The sequence below is a fragment of the Ciconia boyciana genome, chromosome 15 (assembly GCF_034638445.1).
Source record: "Ciconia boyciana chromosome 15, ASM3463844v1, whole genome shotgun sequence".
Taxonomy (NCBI): Eukaryota; Metazoa; Chordata; class Aves; order Ciconiiformes; family Ciconiidae; genus Ciconia; species Ciconia boyciana.
Genome location: NC_132948.1, coordinates 5,770,565 through 5,796,476, shown reverse-complemented (window position 1 = coordinate 5,796,476; position 25,912 = coordinate 5,770,565). Strand labels below are relative to the sequence as shown.

At 42.2% G+C, this 25,912-nt stretch overlaps 2 protein-coding genes across 6 annotated transcripts in view; one reads left to right on the top strand and one right to left on the bottom strand.

Moving 5' to 3' along the window:
* Positions 1-461: 461 nt before the first annotated feature.
* Positions 462-19,239, bottom strand: KLHL22 (kelch like family member 22). Of its 3 annotated transcripts, none has more exons than XM_072880591.1 (7): positions 18,943-19,239; positions 8,672-9,007; positions 7,583-7,748; positions 5,679-6,397; positions 4,341-4,533; positions 2,674-2,907; positions 462-1,624 (listed from the first exon to the last, which is right to left on the bottom strand). In XM_072880591.1, the coding sequence occupies exons 2-7, from the start codon at positions 8,896-8,898 to the stop codon at positions 1,247-1,249; spliced, it is 1,917 nt and encodes a 638-aa protein (XP_072736692.1). In that variant the 5' UTR covers positions 8,899-9,007; positions 18,943-19,239; the 3' UTR covers positions 462-1,246. The 3 variants fall into 3 exon arrangements, with proteins under 3 accessions (XP_072736692.1, XP_072736690.1, XP_072736691.1); XM_072880589.1 differs by having other exon boundaries at positions 8,672-8,941; XM_072880590.1 differs by having other exon boundaries at positions 8,672-8,924.
* A 23-nt stretch (positions 19,240-19,262) lies between these two features.
* MED15 (mediator complex subunit 15) overlaps positions 19,263-25,912 on the top strand; it is a 33,774-nt gene continuing 27,124 nt past the window's right edge. For all 3 annotated transcript variants that reach the window (XM_072880587.1, XM_072880586.1, XM_072880588.1), the window contains exon 1: positions 19,263-19,555. In XM_072880587.1, the coding sequence (XP_072736688.1) occupies positions 19,488-19,555 (68 nt within the window). In that variant the 5' untranslated portion in view covers positions 19,263-19,487. The remainder of the gene's footprint in view (positions 19,556-25,912) is intronic.

The window sequence follows — 25,912 nt, the reverse complement described above, 5'->3', positions numbered from 1 at the left end:
ATTTTCTGGTGGCACTGATTACTTCCCGCCCCTCCAAGAGGAACGATCCCATACTATTCAGGTATCACACTGGTTCAGACTTTCAGTCAGCTTCTAAACTAATGTTAAGCAAGATGGTAGTCAGAAGCCAATTATTTTAAGGCCTCACGAAGGAAGGATTTACTATGTCTTATCTTTCTGAGCTGTAGTAATTCTGTATTATGTTCCCAGCATTAGTTCAGCTACTGCAGGGTCTTGGACCAGTGTAATCTTCAATACCTCTAGTTATCTCCTCATTACTTTTTTTCTTATGCTGTGGCAAACCAACCTCTGCTCTCTTTATCCTCTTCTAAAGCATATAATAAAAGAATGAAAATAACGGCCCATTTCCCAAGCTGGTGTAACTTTACTGATACTAATGTAGTACTATAGGATCTAATTAAGCTCACTAACTTTCAGACTTCACAGTTAATAAAACTGAGACAGTAGTCAAAAAGAAAAAAGTTCTGACAAGGATTTATTAATTTATGCTTGTGAACAAATGTGTCTGACAGTTGAATGATGAGATTGTCATACTCTGTACAGAGATTTTTTTTCTAGAAATCTTCTTTCCACTGTGTTGACAGAACTTGCAGTATAGAAGTTCAGGAGTGGGTGTCAGTTCACAGGCTCTAACCCAGTTACAAAGATGGCTGCATGCCCAGATGAGATGAAGGTTCAGACTTTCTTGCTACTGTTCCCGTTTCTGTGTGTTCAATCTTGCTGAAAAACCTGTCTGACACCTGACACAGGAGGGAGACACTAGGTGTTACCTTCCTGTGTTAAGCTGGCTAGGAAGTTTTATTACCAAAAAGAAAAGGAAAAAAATAATCTCAAAAAGCTATTTCAAGCTAAAAGCTGGAAGGAAAGCAGCTAGTCAAGCTGAGCCTTCTGTGCCTTTTTTTCTGTCCATGCTGAAGGTTGAGAAAAGTCTCCTTCGAAGCAAAAGAACCTCTATACTTTAACTGGGGGAAAATGGCAGTTCTGTGGTTACTTTAAAAATGCTGCTTTCTGGCAGTTGGGCAGATACTGACTGTAAGTGGCATTTTGCAGAGAACACTTGCAGATGGGCAGATATTGACTGTGAATGGCATTTTGTACAGAACACTTATTTTTCAAACCTTTAAATACTGATTTATGTATATAAGAAAGACATATAAAATCTCTAAGTATTTTCTCCAAGCCTTAATTTCCTTATCCACTCGCAAAAAATAAATATTAAAATTTTCTAATCTTCACTTGAATTGTCAAATTCCTCCCAGTCTGATACGCTCATAACTTCCGATGGAAAGTCAAGGTGATACTTCACGCGGTCTGTATGCCATTCTGAGAACCATTTTTCTGTTTCCATTAAGATAGCCCTGGGCAAAGTGAGGACGCAGGCAGCCATCCCAGAAATATCATCCTCCAACTGGGGTCCTTCCTCCCAACAGTCTCTCTCTGCATCATAAATGTGGACGTAGTCCATGCGGATTCCTCTGTTGTGGGATCTGCCTCCCAAGACATAGATCCTGTTGTCCAAGACCGCGATACCTGGCTCTCCATGTCCTGCAGGAAGTGGACATACGTTTGTCCACTGATCAGTGCTTGGCCTATAGCAGGCAACCTGTAAAAAAAAGAAAGAGATGAGCCAAAGTCGAACTTGTATCGTAGTGACAGAGCCTGGCCATATGGCAAACTATTTAGGAAGCCATGCAATATCATCAGTCTTTTGACAGGGTGTTGATAATGGAGAGAGCATATGACTATGTAGTAGAAGTACAGAACTCAGCAGAAAACTGTGCATAGTTGCCATATAGCTTTGAATCACAACTTCTGACCCTGCTGCTGGAGTAACAGCTGTACGTCATTCAAAAAACGTATACAAAAGTGAAAGAGATGGGGACACATGCTAATATAAGCTCAGACATAATGCATCTGTTTGCATTAGAAAAAAATGTGCTGGAACATACAAATATGACAAATCTGCTAAGCTGTCTTTGCACCATATGTTGGGAAGTTTTAGATTTCACTGGATACCTACTTGGCAAACTGCTTTTATTTGTAAGCACCTTTTTATCATTCAGATACACTTTTCAGCTAGATTTAATTCTGCCATCTTCATTGGCTTTATAAGAGCAGTTACTTTTTGTGTCTTCTTTTAATGTCTCTAGCAGTTCTAGAAGCTGGAATAAGACTCAAGAGAATTCTCTCCAGCCATGACTTATCATCAGGTACTGTACATTTCATTGCATTATACAATTGCCATCCGACATATCCTTAACAACTCTTCCTGCAATTACACATTGGTAATTCAAAAGTCCTTGACTTAGAAAAAAATGCACGTGAGAAGACAATGTAAAGTAAATTTAGTTGATGTGCTACTTACTGGGTATGTGCACGCCAATGAATGTTATCCATCAAAGATGTTTTAAAATTGGTAAGAATTCCAAGTGCTAGAGCTTTAATGCTTTGTGGGTTAGACAGTGCATTCAAGACAGCAGTAAATAAATGATTGCAAGTTCTGCAACTGAGTGGGGAGAGCTGGTGCAGTTGCTGTTGCTGGGCAGACAGTTTTATTTGCATACTTAGCAGGAGAAAGACATTATGTCAGAGTGCAAGCATCCGTAAGAAACAGACTCTTCCAAGAAAGACATAGGTATGACATGCTCTCACCTGGTGAACATCCCTTCTGTAGCCAGAATCATTGTTGCTTCCTCCAATTACATAGAGCTTTCCTAGCAGTGCAGCCATCCCATGCCAAGCACGTCTCACTGGACCATCTGCTAAAACGTCCCAGCGGTCAGTCTTTGGGTCATAACATTGCAGCTCCTTCAAATAGTCTTCTCCTCTCCTCCCACAAGTAATATACATCTTCCCATCCAGTGCTGCTCCAGCATGTGCATACACCTGTATCCCCATATGGGAAAGCAAGAGGTTGAGGTCTGGATTTATGTATTTCTCCCAGTTTCAAAGTATGGAATAGACATTAAGGGAGTGACAGCCTCCATGAGCTATGCAGATAGCAACATCTGGAAGGATTTTCTTACAGACAATTCCTTTCTAGGTGATTATGCCATAGGTGTGAATTTCTGAAGGACATACACTAGAATTTCTAAAACTTCCAGAACTGCAGTGGGTTCTCATTCTTTATTGTTCCTTCATTAGAAGATTATTCATACTATTACTTTTCTCCCTAGTCTACTTGGAAGCCTTTCTGTTGGAGATTTTTCTTATACAAGCATCATTATCAGGAATGCAAGATATCCTACTTAGTAGCACTCAGTTGGATCTTAAGGCTTTTTATATTCTCAGCATTGACAAACATTTATTATTTGTGACCTCATGCAAGCTGTTTATCCTCTTCTGCCTCTGCATCCCTTTTGTAAAATGGCAGTACTATTTATATTTTTAAGGTGTCCTGAGATTCTCAACTGAGAGGCATTATGAAATCACAAATATTATTTTGTGCTGGTCACTTGACCCAAAGCTTTTAAAAGCTGTAGTAGAAATCAGCATAGTTTCTTGAAAGATTACTCAGGATTTTAGTTTTCTTCCCTAACCAAGATTCATCAAGCAGTTGTTTGTATTAGTTGTTTGTATCTTCCTCCTTTGCAACACTTTTAACCTGAAAATGGAAATGCTTTTTTACCAGTATTAGAACTTAGAACAAACTCTGCCACTCATAAGCCCAATTCCCATGTCACTACGCCATTTCCTGGTTCCTGGGGTCACGACTGCTGGTTTGGCAATTGCTGTTCTAGAAGGATAAATGGTACTGATGACAAAAGACAGCTATTCACTCACGTATTTCAAATGAGTAATGGTCTTACGTTAGCTGACTGAGATGTGATTCTGCATCACATAAGCTGTTGTCACCAGAACTTGTTACCCAATCTCAGTTCTGTGTCCAGGAACTAAGTAGTCTATAGAAACGGATGTACCTCTTTACTGGGGCATTATCTCTTCTGATCAGGAGTAAAGCATGTTGTCAGGACTGTAAGTGAGAAGCTTGTACTACTGTGTCTCATAGTTTCCCTGCCTAGGAGGAATGGGAACTTCCTGTTCCCAGAGGTTCAGTCTTAAATGGTTTTAAGAATTAACACAATAAAGGTGCAGGGGAAAACAACAAGAAAACAGGAAGAATAAGCATTTAACCTCAAAATGTAATTTGCATATATTATTATTCTCCTTTCTTGATATTCATTTATCCCATATACCAAGGCTGCTGTTTCCCATCTGAATATCAGCAAATTTAGAGCTACACATGAGAAAAGCATCTAAAAAGATTAAATCAGGAATTGGGGAACTGTAGCAGTGTGTGTGGCTAATGCACTCCTTACCTCCTTCTTCAGAGGTGTCACGTATTCCCAAGTGTTGCTTTTAGGGTCATACCTCTCCACTTCCCTCAGGTCTTCATGGTAATCTCGGCCTGCGACGGCATATATGTAGTTGTCCACAACACAAACACTGAGGTCAGCATGCTCTTGCTGTAGGGACTGGATCTGGAACCATTTGTTGTGTCGCGGGTCATACCTTGTAAAAGAATGGGATCAAAGAAAGTTACTCATACAGCCACAGAATCATTGCTGGAATACCAGATAGCACCACAGATGTGGGTTACTGTACTGTCTTTGGCTGAAATTGAGCTCAGCTGTAAGAGGAGTGAAATTTGGCCTTGTCAGCTTTTTATTACAAGCAAAGTTGTTTTATTCTATTTTTATAAGATGTATTTTAGCTGACATAATCATGCTATAAAAGCCTAGGTTTTCCATTATCTTATACACTGCTGTCAGGTTATATATCAAAATTTCTGCTTGCACAAAGCCATTCTACAAGGTAAACCAGTCTAAAAATAGCACAAAGACTGAATCTGGATCTTCAAGAGTCCAAGAAAGGCATAAATATGTGGTGGGTTCTTTGATTCTTTTCCCCCAATATCTGCTGCTCAAAGTGAACCTCATGATTCACTTTCAGATCAAAATACCTATCTGCTCTGGAAATTTTAATTACAAAGAAAACTGGTTGTGAAGTGAAACTATGCATGCCATAAAATAAGGGATACTCAGCTAAAACTAGTAAAAATGACCACAATATAAAGACAAATGGGTTTATATCTGGTTTTGTAATGTAATGGGCATGAAGGTCTAAACCTGATTCTTCCTCCTGCTCTTCTCCCTGGCGCAGAAGAATATAAGAGGACCCTGGAATGCTGCTATTGTGCACAAAAGTTATTGAAAATCAACCAGTAATAGCATTTTATTTAAAAACCCTTTTTGGTAGCTAAATCCCTTTGTATTGAGACCAAAACTACACACAGAGGACTTCTAGAAAATCCTAGTCAAGAACATCTAGACAATCTAGGGTTCTAGGTTCATTACTGCTTCCTACACCTTTAATACTTCGCCCCTCCAACAAGGCAGAAAGTAGCACATGTAATACTCTTGAATGAGTAGCTGTTTCTACCCTGTCAGGCTTGGCTTTGTCCCATAGGCATTGCTGGAAGCTTCCTGTTACTATGAGGCTCATTTCTTTATTTCTTGTGTTTTCTTTCAGTGAGGCCCCTGCTCAGTTCCTAATCTTTTGGCTAGCAAGCGTACACACTGTGCTACTGGCTTACTGACTCAGAGATGGGCAACAGGGTGGTAATAAAAATAATAGCAGGATTATCCTTATCTTACCTCCAACACCTTGACTCTGCTCGAAAACCACTTACATTGTTGTCTCCGCCAATTAAATATACAAAATTATTGAGAACAGCAATCCCTTGGTTGGACATTCTGGGGGCTAGTGCAGCTGTAAAGTGCCTCCACTCTCCCAACAAGGGGTTCAGATACTTGGCTTGATCACTGAGGACAATGGATGGAGTAGAATGCATCCCTCCAAATCCCACTACACACTGGAACTCTGATCTCAGCTGTGTCTGGGAGCTCTGAAGCATTGGCTGAAGACATTCATTCTTGTGGTACATTAATGCATCTGCGACTGTATCTTTTAAAGGACATGGACTTAATTTGTCATGAAGCCTTTGCAGGATCTGGGGTTCCATCAGAGGAAAACGAACTGTCTCAAGTAGCTTAAGGGGCTCCATCAGGGACACCTGATCTGTCTCCAGTTGCTCTGGAGAATAATGGTAAAAGAGTGCACCATCATAAACTTCAAACTCATAGTTAACCTCCAAACGGTTGCTGCTGAGAAGGGAGTAGACCTTCTGCAAGGGTAGCTGTCGATACACTTGTGTCCTTGAGAAAGCTGCAAAGTTCTTCAAAATGTAGGAGTCCAGCTGATCACTCAAATGTCTCAAGTCATAATGGTCAGCTAGTCTGTATACATCAAGGATGTTCTCTTCGTCTACCCAGGACATGAGAAAATCACAACAGAACTTAATGACTTCTGGAATCTGCAAGAGAGAGATATTTTTCATTTCAGACACCACTTGCCTCACACTCAAGAGACAGGTGACAGAAGCCTGGGATGACTGTAAGAAAGTTGTCCACAAGACAACTGCTCTCCTCACAGTCTGATCACCATGTTCACTTGCGCCCAATTCACCTTTCTCCAGAGAAAAAGAACTCAACATGGGTACGTAGATGAATATAATACAGATCTTCTAGCCATACTATACTGCAAGCAGCAATGTGTCTTCCAAGACACATAGGACATGGGACAGCCAGGCTGCCTGGTTTGTTAGCATGGCACCAAGCTGCAGGCTGCCTGGGAGGCAGTCATGAAAACGGAAGGCATGGAGCACATGGTGAAAGCCAGGTTTACAGTCACTCCATAATTGTTCTTCCAGAGCACTATAGTCATACTGTATCAAAGATTGTATCTGTAACAAATATATCTGCATCACTCAAGAGCACAGGAAGCCATTTGAAAGGAAAATTGAAATTTAGTGTTGTCTTCTGAATGCAATTTGAAGTTGTATCTGGCAGGAGAGACTACTGGCAAATAACTAACTAACTGCTGTCCAAGAGCCACTCTGCTAACAAAGTGGTGCTAAGTCTGTAGAAACCAACTAAAGCAAGCACTCATAAAGTGTAAGATTTAGTACCACAGCCTTGTGCAGCGGTTAGCTGCAGGGGAAATGAGAGAAAAAAACTTGTGTTAAAGGCACATGAACTCTGCACTTAGTGCAGAAACCATAGTGGTAGGATTTCCTGTAGTGACGGGGTCAGGGGAGGTTATGTGCCTGTGGACTCAATCTGGGGAAGATCTTGAGCAGCACAACAATTTCTGAGCAGCAAGCCCTGTCCTTTACCATAGGCCAGAGGTATTCTATTTCAGGGAAGCTTTCATAAGCAGATCAGTGGAAGTGAGTGCTATATAAAATAGTCCTCTAGATTAAATGGTAAATGTTTATAAGTAATAGAACCATTGGCACAAATGAGATGTGCCATTCATTGTTCCTACCTTTCCATAGTTAGTTCCAGTGGATACAGCATCCCAAAGAAATTCTTCTCATCAGACCCATGCTCTTATTCACCCCCTAACCCTCCATCTAACCAGATATCCATGATTTCTGTTTCTTTCACTGTTGCTTTTGTTTCTTGCTTCTTTTTTGTCACATCTCCCAGTACCTCACCTGAAGCTGACAGGCTGCAGCTAAGGTTTCCTGTACACTGTTCACACTGAGTTCCAGCTCAGAAGTGTAAATGAAGTTCAAGATTTTACACATTGCATTGTAGGAGATGCCATGAATATGAACTTCTTCTTGTTCCATCTCTCTCAGTCCTCCTGCAAACATTCCTCTGTAAAAAAGACAATGGCACATGCTATGGCAGATTTGCATTGAAGCTATTTTCAGTTTGCTTATCTTAACGTTGTCCTGGGAACATAAAAAATATTCAGAAAGATAAAAACCTAGCCAGACACTTTTATGGGATTAACTCTTCTCTAAGCCAATGATACAAAGAGTACAGGCCTTTAGGACCTAAGAAAGTAATATTCTTCATTCTGCAGGAAAACAGTAGGGGCCATCTGAAAGGTATGATTCACAGCTGAAGGACTTAAATACAGACCCAGTACCTATGGATAGTCAGTGGTCAGAAGCAGATACTCTGGGTGTGGGGGAAGAGGAAAAACAAAGGAACTTGGGACTGTAGGAATTTTTTCTAAGCTAGAGCAGTTCTTCCTCCAGTTAGAAGTTTGTCTGGATTGCCTTGGGATTTGTTTGTTTGTTCTATGAAAATAAAGTCAGTTCAAGAAACTGTTAGTCAAATTGACCAGGGGAGTGCCTGATTTAATGGATAGCGAGTCATACTATAGGCACGTAACAGAGGACTGACCCACTTCCAGTGACTTTTTGTGTATTATGAAATGATCACCACAATGAGCAAAGTCTTACAATGCTAAGGATATGTTAAAAGCCACCCAGAGTGCATTTATGCAGAAGACGCCTGTTCAGATAGTCCCTCCTCTTTATATACCTCCAAGTACCACAGGCAGTGAATTTAGTGGAGGTAAGCTCAGTGTGCAGGAACAAGAGCTTTATTTCTGTAGAGAAATAACAGAGAGATGAATAAAGCCATACTTAGTATTTTGAAACACATTCAGCTCCATCTTATGGGTCTAATTTTACATCCAGAAGCAGTGTGCCAAGACAGAAGATTTGGATGTTGCCGGTTTGAGTAACATTCAGACACATGCTTGTTACTGCTGTACTGAAGTGTACCTGAAATAGTCACAGGATGCAGCTAGAAGTATGCGATGAGCCTCAATAGGTTTCTCTTCCACTACCAGAACTACATCGAAGAGGATGCTGCTGTCTCGGAGAGATACCAAGCCACTGAGCAAGGCCTGAGAGTGCTCTGCACTGCGGTATGTGTTGCTGGTGCGCTGCTGAAGGGAGGGCTCAAGTTGAGCTTTGTGTGGCTGAGTCAGCTCCTGATCCTCCGCCATCCCAGGCAGAAATGCTCAGCCACCAGCTGTAGCAGAATGAAATCTGTGAGACAACAGAATCAGCAAAGGTTTGTGCCTTTTGCTTTACGAATGGTCCTCTGAACCCCGCCTGTCACAGAAAATAAATCAAACCAACTCTTCAGTCAATGGAGAGACAGTTCTACCCTGAAGAAATTATTCTGAATGATGATACTGGAAATAGACAGGTGTATATCAGCACACCAAACTGGCAGAACATGGCTTTTCAAACAAGTATTCTGACTCTTGGGTTTTCAGTCCAAGAGTCAGAGTATGTAGCATGTGGGGATATTTTTTTTCTTAGCAAGAGTTTCACTTCCCAACCCATTACCAGAACCCCTTGTTTAGTTTGCATTTCTGCATAATTTATAACAAAGAACAAAACTGACATAATTTTTGCCAAATTCCAAGTTGCCTAATATCCTCAGACAATTTTGCTGCAATATAAATTGCACCTTCACTCTTTCTCTTGATATTTTACCCCAGAATCTGAAAGCTCCCTGTCTTTGCTTTTTCATTTTCCTTAGCTGAGCACATTTCCATCTATTATTCTATAAAATACTATATTAAACTGTAGGCTTCAAAGTAAGTTTCTTTATTGTGACAACTTCAAGCTAGCATGCACCACTGCTTTTCATTTCACCATGATTCCCTACAGAGAGAGGGTATTTCCTCCAGCGTAGGCACTGTAGAGGGCTATCCTGTACCTTTTTCTAGGGCTGCCATTGACACTGTAGAAAGGTCCCCTATGGCACATGGGGAAACACCTGTAAAAAGCTAGCTGGAAGTGATTGTGTTTCATGTCTATGCTTAAGCTCTCAAAATCTCATGAGTCCTCTTCTACCATCCTGTAATTTACCCTTTCCGTTGTCTTTGAAGAACATCAGAAGTTGTAGCAGTTAGAGCTCTTAGACTCTATCCAGTTGTCAGAGCACATTAAAAAAAATGCATTAGCAAAAGGAAATAACTTAGCTGATATGGCTGCTTAAGACACAGTTATAATAGCCTCTCCGCCAGCAGCCTGGGAAATAGCTTAGTGGCACAAGGGAGAGTCACAAGGGGTTATCAGCAGTCATCAGCAGTTATCAGAGAAGCAAAAGCAGAACAAATCCAGCAAATCCAAACAAACAGTGAAGAAATGGAACCATTGTTTAATTGTGCCAGCCATAGACAGTGCATGCAGCATTGGAAATCTCTCAAAGTACAGCAAGGTATTCTGTGTATGGTCAGTGAGGAAGGAGATATCTGGATGACACCAAGAAATAAATATGAAATTATTTATTGTTCTGCCTGAGGGAAGTTACCCTACACTGTCCGAAGCAAAAGGATGCTAGGTGGCATTGCATGGTAAGTGGGATGGAGAAAAAACCTGAAAAAGCATATTAATGGTTGTCTGCTCTTTGCCAGCAAAACCAAGACAACCAGCTCAGAAGACGAGCTCTGATGAGACAGCCTTCTAGGGAGCACATTCAGGTCGATTATATGGGGGAAACTATCCATCATCAGCTGAAGAGATGAGTAATGGATTATTTTTCATGACAGGTAGATGCTTTTCCTAGAAATAAGATGACTGCTTTTGAAGCAGACAAAACATTACTGTATCATTTGATTTGCTCCTGGGGAATACTAACAGTGATGGATTGAGGCAAGGGAGATAATATAGTAAGAAAGGCAAGTGAAGGAGTGAGTGTTACTAGATGTTGATCAGAAATTTCCCATTTCACTAGAAGGGAACAGACGCAGCAAAAATGAAGTAGGGTGAGATATGGTCCAAATGAGGAACAGATTCAGATAAACCACATTAACTTTGTTAATGTGGTTTAATGTGGTTAACACTCCAGAGTTAATGTGGTTAATGCTCCAAAAAAGGATGCATCTTTTCAGCTACTTAGAGAGCTATATCAAAATAAGTCTCTATGAGAGTAAATTCATTGCATCAAAAAGCAGAAGTAAATGTAACAAATAAACTATTTTCTGAATTCAAGGACTTTTGTTGGGTAAGGGAAACACCATGACCTCTGATGCAGTTTTATAGCATGTCATATTGTGTAGCCACTGGTGGAAGAGAGGCTAGGGAGAAATAAGTGAGATATATTAAACTACACAGGCCATTGAACCCATGTAACAAGTGTTAGCAAAGAAATGTATTGTAGGAGAAGCGGTTTCCCGAGAGAGAGAGAGAGAGAGAGAGAGAGAGAGATGCAGGGTAGAGTGGGAAACCTGTATAATCATGCGAAGCCTTTATTTAAATCTACCTTTAATTAATATAACTGTAGACAGTTACTATTCAGAATACATTGTGTATCCAAATAATCTTAAAAAGGAACTGAAAGGGGGTGAAGCTTTCAGCAAGTAAAGCCCCAGAAGGGATCCTGTCTTACAAATATGGTAACTGGAACCAGGAAGATCAAATAGTATTATGAAAGAGAGTAAATTTAAAAAAAAATAGAAATAATTCAGGGATTCTGAAGCCTGTATGAACATTAGTATCTGCAGAGCTTTCAGTGACAAAGGGGACTGTCTTGGAGATCTGCAGGGAATTTATCTCACTGCTAGTTCTACTAGATATGGAATTGAATTATCCCACAACTGTTAGCAATAGCTGAACAAACCAGCCCTTGTAGCAGACCTGTGGTAAGCCCAGCGTGGTCAAACATAGATGCTGGGAGTGCAGCTGAACCATCCTCCACAGCTGATTTTTGGCTAGTCAACAGCTGAGCCAACAGGTATTTTACTACACTCTATTTTCTGAATTTTGGCAGTCCCTACTTCTTGTTCTCAACTTCTGCCCCTGAATTGTATCTTGGCTGTCATTGGTGAGCTGGACTCTCCTCAGGGTGGTCACTCCTGCACATACACCAACACAAGAGCTGCCTTGTGCATTTGGAGCACAGAGCCACCATGATACAGAAATTCACCACTCTGTATAGCTACCTGTGAGTATTTTGCCATCCACAGTTATTTGCTGCTAACCAATTTTGGGTGCGTAGGTTGAATACTGATGCTGCTGTGGAAAAAGGGTGGAATACTACTGAGCAGGTACAGTGTATGTGGTCTACAACTTGCCAGCACTCATAAGCTCTTTTTGTACATGGATACATGAAGTTTCTTAATTACACTGTGGCCACTCAGGGAACCTATATCCTGTCATGTATCTCCCTACTCTCCTAAATTGGGCTTCAAGGCTCATAAATAAGTATGAATGCCTATTGTCATAGTTTTAACTAGTGGTAACACACTACTCTAGAAAAATTCTCACTGCTATGATTTTTATGAATTGTTGCCTACTTATAAAATTAAAGGTGAGCATTTATGGTATTAATCCATGATGTCTGACTGACATAGGTGGTTAAGTCCTCTTCTTTGAGCCAAAAGCCTCTTAACTTGTACCTAGGTAGTCTTAGGAGCTGGTAGACAAGACCTTTAAGACAAGGAAGGCTTGTGGGGGATGACCAGCAAGATTCACTTAGCTGATTACTGAGTGCCCTCACCTTTGTAATAGCTGTACAAGGAGCAGCTGGGGTTGGGTGGGTAGGAAGTTACAAAGAGCGGTTGTTGAAGCAGGGTTAGCGGAGTTGTGTTGTGGGCTGCTTTGAAAGAAAAGTGAGGTGGCTTTGGTATTCAAGTTTTCTGGATTAAATACAGTATGCTTGGTGAGCTGATAGTTTAGTGTATGTCTCTGAATATTGTTCTAAATGTTGGCTACAGATTTGCTGAGGAGGGGTATTGGTATGGTGCCTTGCTTCTCAGGCTGTGTGGTCTAACTATGACCTTTCTCCTGTGTGCTTTGTGCCTTTGTCACTGTCTAAAAATCTGGTACCCCAACCAGTGCAAGTGTGCTATTTTATGTGTGGTGTACCAGCTGGGTGGGGGGGAATGACTGTTAATGTATCTAGGAATTGTTATGCCTTTTAAGTATCCATCCATCTTAAAAATAGCAAGGAACTTTACTGAATAATCTCTGTATATTTTTAGCTGAAGATAATTTAACCTCATCACCTCAAACTTGTATTTTACTTACTCTTTATTGTCCTTTAAAAAAAAAAGCTAAACGTAGCACAAGCAGTACAGCTCTGAATGGAGGGACAGAACAGGTTTGTTCAGCTTCTTGCATGCTGCAGAAAACCTTCTATTTACTGTTTTTCCTTCCTGACCACTCATAAACTTTGCTGGCTTTTAGGGCTTGAGAGACTATTTTCACAGGCTGGCATACCTGTCCCTTTAAGTGAAGGAGCTGTAGGCAGGCCCTTGCTAGCTAACATAAATGCAATGTCCCTTGAACCATGCAGCTAAGTTCCCTCTATCCTGAGCCTCTCTACCAAAGGGGGCTTGTAGGATGTTTTTACGGCTTCTCTGTTCTCTTACTTCTGTTATTGAGAAACTTGCTCTATGACTAAGCCAAGTTCCTAGAAATCTGAGTAATACTTTTTTTTTTCCTCTCCTCTTGTGTAAATTTCTCAGTGCTGGTCTGCTGTTAACAGTGGGATTCAGTGGCCAAGTATTGCGTGGCTGACCTTAAGGTGGAAGAGATGAGGAACTCTTTCCGTTCGCTGTGCTTCTTTAACAGTAGCAAAGATAAAAAGTATTGTCTTATGTGCTGTGGGATGCTGTCTCCAGAAGCAAGGGAAGGCAAGTCCTTGTTCTAACCACTTTGAAACTGCAGAGAAAATCAGACTAGAGATTTTCTTAGCACAAGGTATTTGAGACGGCAGTTATGTTGGTTTGCATTTGTCTTTTAGAGGACATGGGTTAATGTAGTAATTAATTGTAGGGTATTACAATTGAGTGCCCAGTACATAAAGAGGAAGGAGGTATATGAGGTCAGTAATTGTATATGCATTTCTATAGGCAATGCTAATGTAGGAAGACAGGCAGTGTTTGGTCACTTCAAATCAAGGAGTTAAAAATACAAAACAAAAAAATCCCCCATAAACAGCAAAACCCTCAGAGGTACCTAGAAAGACATGACTGCTCTTTTTCAATAGAATTAAACTTTCAATATTCTGTGCCTGGATTCTGTTTAGGAACCAGGAGAAAGCAGCCATGCCTTGCAATGGTACACATGGAGGGAGCGTGAAGGAAATCTACTATTTCCTTCTATTTCCTGTACTATATTCAAAGTTCACTGTATCACTAGTGGTCTCTTGTAATAAGCTATGGACACAGTGGAAGCTACAGTGTCTCAGTGGCTTGCTGATAGCTCTGTGGGATTGTCTTGTATTCAACCTCCATTACCACAACATGCTTCTGCAGATTACTTGTATGAAAAAGTACAAGTCTTAGTGAGGTTTCTGACTATTCAACTGAAATAATTGCTTATTTGTACATAAAAAGAGTTGTAGTTCAGTTTTTCAACAAAAATCCCCTCTCTGATCAATGACAGAATACTTGCTTTCACAGCAAAGATATGTGGTTTATGACTGAGGAGGGTGGCACTGGGACAGGAGGAATTGAGGGAATGGACTGTGGCTTGATCATTCAAATGGTGAAATGGTGAGAGACTGGTATGCTGGCTTGCTCTTGTGCTCACTGAAAATCCTCATCCTTTTAAGAACACAGACTACAGGAATAGAGTGGCTCAACTAGAACGGGGAAAGGAAAAGTTAAAGGCATGGTAAAATAGATATGGTAGAAGAGAATGCAGTGTCTGTCCTACTGGAATTTTTAAGTGCAGAGCAATTGTTACACCGAGGTGTTTGTGTGCTGCTCCAGTAAAGAACATTCTGAGGAGTGGGAATTCGTACGGCTTACAGCATACAGTTCCTGAGATTGAGAACAGAGTCCTGCTTCCCTAAGAATATATCTGCATTGTACCTGGGAGCACTTCCAAGCAGCTGGGTCAGGGCATATGTCCTGGATGCATTCTGCTGCTATTACTGGTGTTGCATGGTATGGTACACACCTAGACAAGTATTCACCCCTTCTAGGACTAGCATCCATGTCATACAGTGATGCTTACTAGTGTGTGGTGTGGGGGTTTTTTGTATAGTTGTGCTGACAACCTTGATTCTCTACTGTAGAGAAATGCCTGGATACAGGAAGGATTATCCAAGTTAGTTTCTATGGAAACTCAGACATTTTTGTATTGAAGAGCTCATGGCTGTCAGTTACATCTCTACAAAGAGGTGTCTTATGCAGATAGTGATATTTTTCTTGTGCATCAGCTGTGCCCAAAATAAACTAGAGCTTGCTGGTGTTGGGTATCCAAATCTGTTTAGCTTACTGCCATATGGACAGGTGGTTCAAGCTTGGTGGGGGTCCCATGTTTTCTTAGAATTGTGGAATAATTTAGGCTGGAAAGAAACTTGGGAAGTCTCTAGTCCAATCTCCTGCTCGAAACCGGGAGAACTTCAAAATCGGGTCAGGATGCCGAGAGCCTTGTCTAGTCAAGTGCGGAATCTCCATCCTTATCGATAATCAGAAAACTGAGTACTTAACCATCAAATTTGTTTTCTTCTTTATCCGTCTGAATTTCGTTTCCTGCAATTTGTGACACTTGCCTCTCACCCGTGGCACTGTGCACCACAAAGAAGAGTTTGGCTCTAAATTTTCCTGTACCCATTAGATGGCTTAAAAAATGGCAACTGGCTCTCCCCTTAGCCTTTTCTTCTCTGTATTGAACTAACCCAGCCTTCTTGCCTTGCATGTGCTTGTATCTCCTTGTACATGCTCCTGCCCTGTATGGTGGTCCTCCACTGAACTCACAGGTTTTTCTTTCAGCATGGAGCTCAAAGCTGGGCATGGTATTCAGGTTTTGTGGGCTTATAAGCACTGAATAGAGTGGGAAATAATAATTTCCCATTCCCATGGCTATGGTCCTGCTAACACAGCCCAGTATGAAGCTGGCCCCTATTGGAGGAATCGTATTCAACTTGCTGCTCATTGGGACCCCCAGGCTCTCTTCTTGCAAAGCTTCTAGCCAGGCTTGTCTCCAGCCTGCTCTGATATACGGAGTTACTCTGACCCAGGTGTGTGACTTCACTTTTGCTATTGAAATGTATGTGGTTCCATTCTTAAAGTTTGCTGATGCTCCTCAGTTGCAGCTCTGTCCTCTTTCTTGCAGGCCACCTTCCTAATAGCTTTTTTCCTAATACAGAACAACCAGTATGGCATGCTGATTGTGATCCAAATAGATTAGACCCTTAAAAGCCTTAGTGTACTGAAGGAAGTTTAAAATCTGTGCCCTAAGGCTTCCCACACCTTGATCTCTCCCTAGGGGGTACCATGAATTAGGATCTAAGCCAGGCTTCAGCTGAAAGCCTAACAAGAAGACAAGATACAAGACTAAAGCAAAATGCTAGTTATGATGACTCTCAGGGGTTGCAAATGCAAATAGGCAGAACCTGGCTATAAGCCACGATTTTAACAGGGCAGAGGGCACACGAACAAATAGTTCAACTAGTCAGGGAGTGTGCAGAGTGGGGATGCAGCTGGGTGCCTGCCAAAATAGTTCAGAAAACAGATGTGAGGCCACAAACAATGTAAATTGAAAAGCAAAACTATTGTTCATTCTAACTGGAGTGCAAATACTGGAATAATTCACCAACTATATAATAATTTGTAGTGGGCACTTGTAAGACTATTTGCTACATGGAAGACAATTGAGTACACCATTTTGTGTAGACAAGACTTAAGCCAGTTTCATGCTTTTTGAAGAAAAAGGGAAGAAGGTGAAGGAAAAACAGAAGCTTTGCTCAGCAGTGCTTCTTTCAGAATTATCCCTCTATGCATTCACAACTGTGCAAAAAAAAAAAAACAACCAACCAACTTCCTGAAATACCACTTCACTTGAGGATCCTTCTACAAATATGGGAAACAACCCAAACAACTCCTTTTGACCGAGGTCCCCACAAAAAAAAAGAAACGAAGACATCTGGTAGTATATAATATCTCAGCATTAATTTTGAACACTCATCAAATGATGAGATGCTTTTGCTAGGTCTATACACACCATCTTTCTTTAAGTCACTAATGGAAATATGCAAGCACATCCATCTAGGCTGAATTTCTGAGCCATTTTCAGTTTCTACCATTAGTAGTATACTTGAAGTGTGGGAGGAAACCAAAAGGTGTGGTTTGGGAAACAGCTTTTGCAAACTATGCTGTCTCAGAAATTTTGGCATTTGCTCTTTTCAGAAGCAAACACCTGTTTTGGGTTTTTTTCCATGCCTATTACAAGTTATTTCTAAGACACATTGAGAATAAAACATCTCATATTTAATATGTATATGGCAAAACTCACATGAAATGTATCTATATTTAAATATATAAATATTTTAAAAGATTTTTTCCCCATGAACAGTAGCATAACCTAAAGACTACGAGCTTTCTAACTTGAGTATTTTGCCTTATCTACAAGTAATTTGCCACTTACTCAAATTCACAGAATTGTAAAGTTTTCTATGGTGCATTTTGGGAGGTGACCTGTGGCCCAAATGCTACCAAGAAATTGTAATAAGGAAAACAAAAATTCAATACAGTACTAAAATGCTTTCTCTTATGGCTTCATCATCTTTTAAGAGTTTGATTATCTCTTACTATTTTTTTTTCTCTTGTTCCTAATCTTGAAACAAGATTTGCTTTTCATCTGAGTCTTTCAATAGTCATGTTCTGGTTTGGATGGAGTGGCTGCTTGTGTTTGAAGGAAGGAGTGTCAACCAACTATATTCAGGCAGGGTGTACCTGCTTACCCTAAAAATAAGTGGCCTACAATTAAGGCTCCAGCTTTTCCAGAATCAGGAGGTAGTGTTTAGTTCTATGTCTAGATAGATCTGGTAAATCTGTGACAAATATGTTATTTTGACAGAATTGTTTTAATTATACCAAGAACTCTTAGAAAGCCCCTCAAAAATCCTGAAGTCTTTTCCATAATAAACAACAATAACACTTTTTAAAATGAAGCTTCTACAGGATCAAGCTCTCCAAGTAATAACTATGCCAAAATTGACAGTTTATAAATTAGCCAGTGGTATATGTTCTATGAATCTTGAGAGACTCAGCTAGTTGGCAAGACTTGAACCTGCTTTGTTGAACTGCTTAAACCACATCATGAATTTTTAATAGCCTAAAATACAAGGAGGAAAAAAAACTTAGAAAGTAATTAATTCTGTGCCAAATACAACAATTATGTGACCTGGAAGACAGCAAAGGGCTCTTCTTGCACGTTCCAGCTCTGATTTCTGTATCAAACATTAGTTCATTCATATTATTCACCACATTAATTTTGTTCCTGCAGGGATCTGTGGGGTGTTTTTTTTTCTCCCTGTAACTTATACAATTCCCCATCAGGAACTCAGAATGAGCAGTTTTCTCTGCAGGGGAAGGCTACCTGGAGTTGCACATCATTAGAAGAGACAGCGTGACTCTAGGCTGACCCTGTGATGAAGAGGTGAAAGCCAGGTCAAGCACGCTTCTGGTTCTGCTTTCTCTTCCCCTGTTGAAAATGCCTTTGCAGGTCCTGACACCCCATATCCTCCCACTTGCTCATCCCACCTCCCATGCGGGCAGCCTAGGCAGCTTTGTGCAGGGACGTGGGTCTTGGCCTCGACCTCGCCAGGGCATCCTCAGGGCCTTCACGCAGGCAGCAGGGCCGTGGCCTAGCTGGGGTGGCCTCGGTGCTTCGTGTGGGTGGCAGGGCCTTGGCAAGGGGCGGCCTTGGCCTCGCTGGGACCAGAGCGGCCGTGCAGCTGGCAGCGGGGCTGGCAGACCCTGCTCCGGTGCCTGCCGCGCTGACCCCCGCCCCCGCTCTGGCCGTTGCACCGGGCGGGCCCTCGCCCCCACGTCCCCGCCACTGGGCATCGCTGGGGGGAGCGGGACACCGCCTCACCCGCTCGGGGCTCGTCCCGAGGGGCCGAGCCAGGATAGGCTTCCGCACGCGGCCGCGGGGCTCGCTCGGCCCCCCTGAGGGAACGGGTAAGGCCGCTGCCGGAGCCGACTGGGGAGCGCCGCCTCCCCGGGAGCACCGGGCGGCCCAACCGGGGGCCTAGGCTCCCTCTCCGCCCCCCCGCCGCCGCCCCAGCCACCTACCGAGAGCGGCGGCGGCGGCCTCCGCCAGGGGCTTCCGCCTTCATGTGCGACCCGGAAACCACGGCGACCGCGCGTGACGCGCCCGCCCGGCGAGGGAGGGGCGGCCGCGGCCGGAACCGGGGCGAGCGGCGGGGGCGAGAGCCCCCAGCGTCACCCGGGCACCCGCCAGCCCGAGGGGCCCCGGCTGCCGGCGGCGCTGCGGTGTTCCTGGGCGCGGCTATGCCCGGTCGTGCGCCCGGCCTGTCACCCCCGCAGCGGGACCTGCGGCTGCGGGCGGCCGCACCCCCTCGGTGTCGGCGCCCGGGTCGCTACCGCAGGTAGTCTGCCTGCGGCGGGACTACATTTCCCAGCGAGCCCCGCGCCGAGCCGGAAGCTCTCGCGAGAGTTGCCCGGGCTCGCGCCGGGACTTCATTTCCCTGAAGCCTTCAGCGCGCCGGAAGTGGATGCGCGCCACTTCCGCGGTGGCGTGTGGCGGAGCGACGGCGGGGAGCGCGGCGGCGGGGCGGTAGCGGCGGGACGCAGCGGCGCTCGCGGTGGTGGCAGGGATGGACGTGACCGGGCCTGAGACCGACTGGCGCAGTACCAACTTCCGGCAGAAGCTCGTCAGCCAGATGTGAGTGCGGGCCGCGGTCTCACCGCTGAGTAGGCCGCAGGCGGGCCTCGGCTGCTGCCAGCGGGGCTTCAGCGGCTCCCGGGGCCGCCCGCGCCGGGTGGCTGTGTCCCACCCGTCTTCGCTCCTCTGCGAGTCCTTCCCGGTCCTCCCCTTGCTGCCCGGGTTCGTCCGTGGTCCCCGGTGTGTCTTCTCCCCCGGGCCCTTTCGCCGTCCCACTGTGAGGGGTCTCGTTACCAGGATTTGCTCAGAGCCTGTGCGGCGGGTAGCCAGGCCTGTCCTTTGACTTCATTTCTCCGATCCTCCTTCCCTTTCACTTTCCTTTTCCCCAGGAATACCGGCTTCCTGTCCCGCTTGACAGCATCTGGTTTAGGACTTCGATTTTGGCAGTGTCCGTAGTGTTGCCAAATTTGACATATTCTGTCTTATGAAAACCACTGTTTCTATCTTGCATCTGACTTTTTTTAGGGCAAAAATGAAATAAAAATATTGGGGACTTAATGTTTTGGTTATTTTGGACAGGGATTTGCTTTCTCACTTCTAGAGTAAGCATCATAATTGGTATCTATCTGATGCCTAAAAGGCTGTTAAAATAAAAATCAGTTTGTTGCCTTTTCAGTTGTCCTTTGTGAAACAATCGCTTTAATTACTTTGCTGCTCTACATGCTTTTTTTATTTTGTGGAAGGCTTTTTTACTCTATAAAAGGTGGTTATTACATAAGTGAAAGCAGTGTTCACTGCTTCTAAAGTAATGTTGAAATACTTATTTATGTATGCTTGAAAAGCTTGGTCTTGCCTTATGAAAACCAATATTTAAAAACAGACTGTCTTTTTTTTTGTGATATGAAAACAGTATGCTGTTCGACTGCATGTGGTTTTACTGCCTAGCTGTGGGCTTTACTTAAGGTGCTGTTTCAGAATTAAACTGTTATGGTATTCATTAAAGAAATACGATAATGTGTGTCTGTCAAAGCCGTGCAAACTTTCTTGGTGCTCAGAACTGATGTTTTACTTTCTAAACTTTCTGCAAAGTCATTAATCTTGTGAGATTAATCCCTTGCTTTTTCTTCTCTTCTACTCCTTCATCAAAGCAAGCAAACAAAAGTGCCCTCGAATGCTGTGTAACTTTGAGGAAATAAATATGAGTAAGCAGATACAAACCTTAACGCAATAAACCTTTGTTTTTATGTTTGCCATGCAAACTATAACTGTTTTTTCTCTGAGCAGAAAACAATGCTGATAAATGTTTCAATGGAAGCATACAGGAAGAGATTTAAAAAATTACTATTACTGACCAATAAAATATTTAAGGTTAATGCCATATGAAGAAATGACAGTAATCTTAAACTTTTAATTCTTGTTGTGAAAAAGTAGAAATAAAATGTTTCTTTGTCTTTTACGTATATGCGCAGATGTCTGTATATGATCTGTGTGCTTTTTGTTATAGATGTATTGACATGGTCTTTTTTTTTTTTAAATATTGTATCTGTAAGTGGTGTTTCTTCCTTGTGCTCCATCCAGTATACATCATATGTTTGTATTCACTATCTTGTTTAAAAAGCAAACAAACTTGTTACTGGGGTAAGCGTACAATGACTGCAGTGGATTTTTTTTTTAAAGTGATTAAGATGTGCTAGATATTTGAAAACAACTTGGCTTGATTTCATGTTGGTACTTGGAATAAAGTGAAACTAGCCAGAAGTAGAGTTTATAATAGATAGGTTTGTTGAATGAGAAATAGGAGCAATATATTGACTAAAAAGACTTGAGCTCTGTATGCAACAAGTTCCTATTTCTTTCCATAAGCTTCCAGTTCTGCCATTAGTGAGGCTTATGTAGTAGATGGAGGAGGGAGGTAATTAAAATAAGTATCTGGTGAATCATCTGAAAGTTTTCTTAATTTGTGGGAAGGTTGTTCCTAACAGTTATAAAAATACAGTGTGTCATATGTACGTATATCTTCCAGTTAATCCTGCAAACAACAAGTGATATTTATTTGTCAAGATGAATATTAACACTTGCTCTTAAAAGTTAACTTAAATATATGGAACCATTCACATAACTCATTTTGAGTGCCTTGTTATAGCTTCTGGATACAGAAGTCTTAATTTGTTGCTATTTCACACTTGGGTTTCCTTTACAACACTGAATTTAAGTTTTGGGGGTTTTTTGTTTGGTTTTGATTTTTTTTTTTTTAAAGGGTGACATTATATGGATGAACATTTCAGGGATGCTGTGTGGAATAGGTATCCTAGTGGATGTGTCAGTGGTCAATGTGTATGATTTGGTTATCATCATTTGAGAGAATAGTGTATTTGATAAACTAAGAAGCCCCCTTCAGTATTAGGTTCTTGTGTGACTGCAGGCCCAAGCAGGACTTTCATACTGTTGCTGGATCCAGGAAAGCCTGAGCTCAGATGACTGAGGCCAGGGATCAGCTTTGGCTTCTCCCAGGTTGTTCGATGATGTAGGAATGTGAATATATACTTGTGCTTGCAGGGCACCCCTTTATTCTGGCCCTTACAGGGAGCAGGCACATACTGGTGCCTTGGGAGTCTCCTTTCTAAAGACCTTTCCTTAATATGTTTTTAAATGTTGGTATTGCCTGAAGGACAAATCTGAACTGGGTTGTGTGGTGGTAAACTTAGTGCGCAGCTGTGTACAGTTCCTGCCCCGAGCTACTTCTAGGCTATGTTAGAAGGGAATAGTGTTGAGCATAGAAAAGGGATGTAACTTAAGTTGTGCGATGGTCCATTAATTTTGTCTTCAGTTTTTTGCTTGAAGTTTTGATATGTATGTTCTCAGTTAAGATTTAGCTAATGATTTAGCTAGATGAGAAGGAACAACGTGTGAACAGAAATAAGGATGAGATGGTGGAGAGCATGTGAAAGGAGGTAGAGGTGGAGACTGAGGAACAAGCAGGCAGATTAGTGGATCATCTCAAGTTTTTTAGAGTGAGGGAGGGGAAAAAAAAAAAGGAAGGTTACCTGCGTTGCTGCTCTCTATGAAACACTTCACAAAACCAGTTCATAAAGCACCCTCAATCTCATATCCCAGCCCAGGTTGTCTGATGAGAATTCAGGCAAAAAAGGCCAAGGCGGCAGATGTTTCTCCCTTCCTGGACTGTAGAAAGTGAGGGATATGTTTTAGAAATGCTTATTTTGACACAACTGTGAACTGAAGAAGCTACTGCCTCTGCAATACCTCTTCATTGCAAGTGTTTGGATTGCCATGCAGTGAACCTGATAGGGAAACTTCTCAAAGTTAATAATAACTCAGAAAAAGTGATTATTTTTAACCTTGGTTGTTCTTCAGTACCGCTGATGGCACAGCCACACAGACAGTTGTACTGACATAGCTTGGAAGGGGCGGCTTCTTACCTAGTCACCTCTGCTGGAGGATATGCTTGTGAAGCTATGAAGGGGTGATTCTGTGCGTAGTAGGAAGGGGTTTTTATCACTGCAGAATTGGAAAGAAGGGTAATGCTAGGACAAGGCCTTAGGGAGGCTGGATTGTCCTTTACTTTCCCCTCTGTAGCTGAAGGCAGTGTTCTGGGGACGGAGGTCCTTCAGGCCTTTATATATTCTGTCCAGCAAATGTGAATAAAGTAATATGAGTGATTCCTGTTTTGGGTCTTCTGCTGGTCTGTGTTGTTATGTGGGTATTCCTCCAGTGAGGGCTGCTATTGATGAAATTTGTTATGTCTGATCTGTAACTAACAGAAATGTTGTGTGGGACAGTGTCATGTGCACAAGATGAATTGATTAAAGTTTAATTTATTTGTTGGTGTTTACGTCGAGGTTTTTAAACCTTGTAGTGTGGATAGATGTGGCTAACGGCTTACCAGCACGTTTCCCCCTCCCCCCCCCCCCCCCCGTTGTTGTTTTAAGCAAGAAAGGTTTGTTGAACTGAGTGTTATAGTGATCAAATAGTGTATTTCATGAAGCAGCATTTGGTGATGTTCCATGGCTTAATATGGTGGTGGCCCTGGAACTTGTTGCCCTTTTATTTAATTGGAACAACTGATTCATGCAGTCACGGTGTGAACTGGATAGGTGAGCTGGTATAGTTTTGAAGGAGAACGTGTTTTACAAGATTTTTCAACTAGACCAGCTGGCCTGAGTGAGAGGTTGCATGTTGTTGGGCTGGAAGCAAGCTTCTTGGGAATGGAGGAGGAATTCCTGAAGCTGGTGTTGGTGTTGAGTGCTTTGTCTTGTGAAACCACAGCTTTGAGTGTTCTGCATGAAATGACAAAGGCAGAGTTTTACTGTGCATCTTATGATGTGTTTAATAAGTGCTTATGAGGCAGATGAAGGTTGAATTGGCTGGTACCATCTAGTTTTCAGAGTTTTGTTCAGTTTGGTGTTCTGCGAGGATATGATATGTTATTTGGTATCCTTAACTCTATGCTAAAGCTACGGTGCTTTTCTTTGTGACTTTCCCAGTCTTCTAATGTAAATATTTTTATAGTGATTGCAGATGAATAAGTGAACAAAGAGCAAGTTGTGTGTTTTTCTCTTCCTCCTACTCTAAACCTTTATTGGAATGCTAACAGATATGACATGGAGCGTGTGGAGTGGCATTATTGGTAATGCAGATGTAGTCATTCATGTTGTATATACAAAATGTCTTTCATGTTGTATAGCATCAAAAGGAAATGGTAGATACACATAAAAGAGATAACTTCTTTGCTATGGATTTTTTTTTCCAAGTTCCTGATACCACGTTGATCACTGTTTGTACCACAGCCACTTCGTACTACCTACATGTTAACTTCCTTTACTTGCATAATCTTTTTCTTGTCTTTCTGCCTGCTTAGTGCTTGGTGCTCTCAAAATGAGAGGCATTGTTATTGTACTATGGGACTGGGAAGTTAAGGAGGATTCAGAGTAGTGTGGATTTAGAGGTAGCCTTTCTGAAAGGGAAAGCATTAGAAAAGGGAGGTGTCAATAAATAATTGGATATAGTTTCTTCTTCTGCAGCAGAGCTCCTTTATGAGCAGCTCACTTTAAGACTTGTTTGCACATGGAAGAATAGTTATTGTGCATTATGTTCCGATTCTGCTTCAGTTTAAGTAACCTTCATGTATGAAAAGCACTTTTTTAGTGTCTGCCAAGACCACATGAACAAGTTACCATGAGAGAGCCTCACAGCGGGTAGGTACGTTCTACTGTCTTCTACTCTGCAGGCTACAGCAGGTTAGCTGTATGCTACTATGCTACTAGTTTGCAAGGTAAGGGTGTGAGTTGTGGCAGCCTAAGCTCCTGCATTTTAAGGCTGTAGCATCTGCTCTTCTCGCTTCTGTGGCTGTGTTATAGAGTTAATTCAGGAATCTGAATCAGTTTATTGCTCATGCAAGCACCATTCCTGCTGCAATGGAGGTGGTAGAAATTCAGGGGGAAGAAAACAGTAGTCCCCCTTCAGACTGGCTGAAGCTTTCAGGGATCACTCCCTGAGATGCATTTAGTGTACGGTAGCTGCTCATGCAGCAACAGTTACTGAGAAGTAAGTTGCTGAGATGTTAATTGCAAAGTGAAAGTATTTCCTCATAACTTGTTTGTGGAATTTAGACTGTAGCTGCTAGGCTGCTTTAAAACAGAACAGGTTTTGCAGTGAAGTGAAATGTTTCCAGGAATGAGAATGCCTGGAGGATTTGAATAGGGCTGTTCACCTGACTGAACTCCTTGTTTTAGGACATTTTTATCTCGTTGCATGTTTCACAGTTGAATTGCTTGCTACTTTTTGATGTACTGAGAATGCCCCTTCTTTTCCACCCATGTCCTTAGCAATGTGTGGTTTTGTGTGGGTGGGTTGGTTTTTTTTCCTTCCCCCTTTTCCCTTTTCATCTTGCATGTTTGATATCCCATCCAGAGGGCAGATCTAGATCCAATTTACTAGAGGTGTGATGGAGGAAGGACAGCAAGTCCCCATGATTCTGGGTGGTAAATGGAAAAGAACAGTAAGGGAATTGAAAGCTTTTTATTACCAAACCTGTTCTTTTTCTTCCCCTCAACTTTGCATCAATAGGGCCTTTTTTTTCATCTGATTGCTTCACCTGCTGCTTTCATGTTGATTGTCCCCTCCTTGCCCTGCACATCGCTGCACCTCTGTTCTTCTCTGCCCCTGATCAATGCTCCCACTCGTTATTCTCACTCATTGGTCAAACCCCTATGCCTGTAGGCAATTATTTTTTTAATTTTTTTTTTTTAATTCTTCCACCTTATGTTTAGCGGATTCTTTTGGAAATGCCTGACACTAGGCAGGCTCAAGCCCATTGTTTGCCAAACGTGGATTACATTAATCCTGTCGTTCAGTTTTCCTCAAATAAACAGGTCTTGGTTTTTTTTGTCAAAATAATAC

Bases quoted from the DNA above. Each gene is read 5' to 3' on its own strand.
- KLHL22 (XM_072880591.1), bottom strand. From the start codon at position 8,898: ATGGCGGAGGATCAGGAGCTGACTCAGCCACACAAAGCTCAACTTGAG. The intron at 7,749-8,671 runs GTACACTTCAGT...TCTTTTTTACAG, and splicing joins GCATCCTGTGACTATTTCAG to AGGAATGTTTGCAGGAGGAC. The intron at 1,625-2,673 runs GTGAGAGCATGT...TTTTTTTTACAG, and splicing joins ACAGAAGGGATGTTCACCAG to GTTGCCTGCTATAGGCCAAG.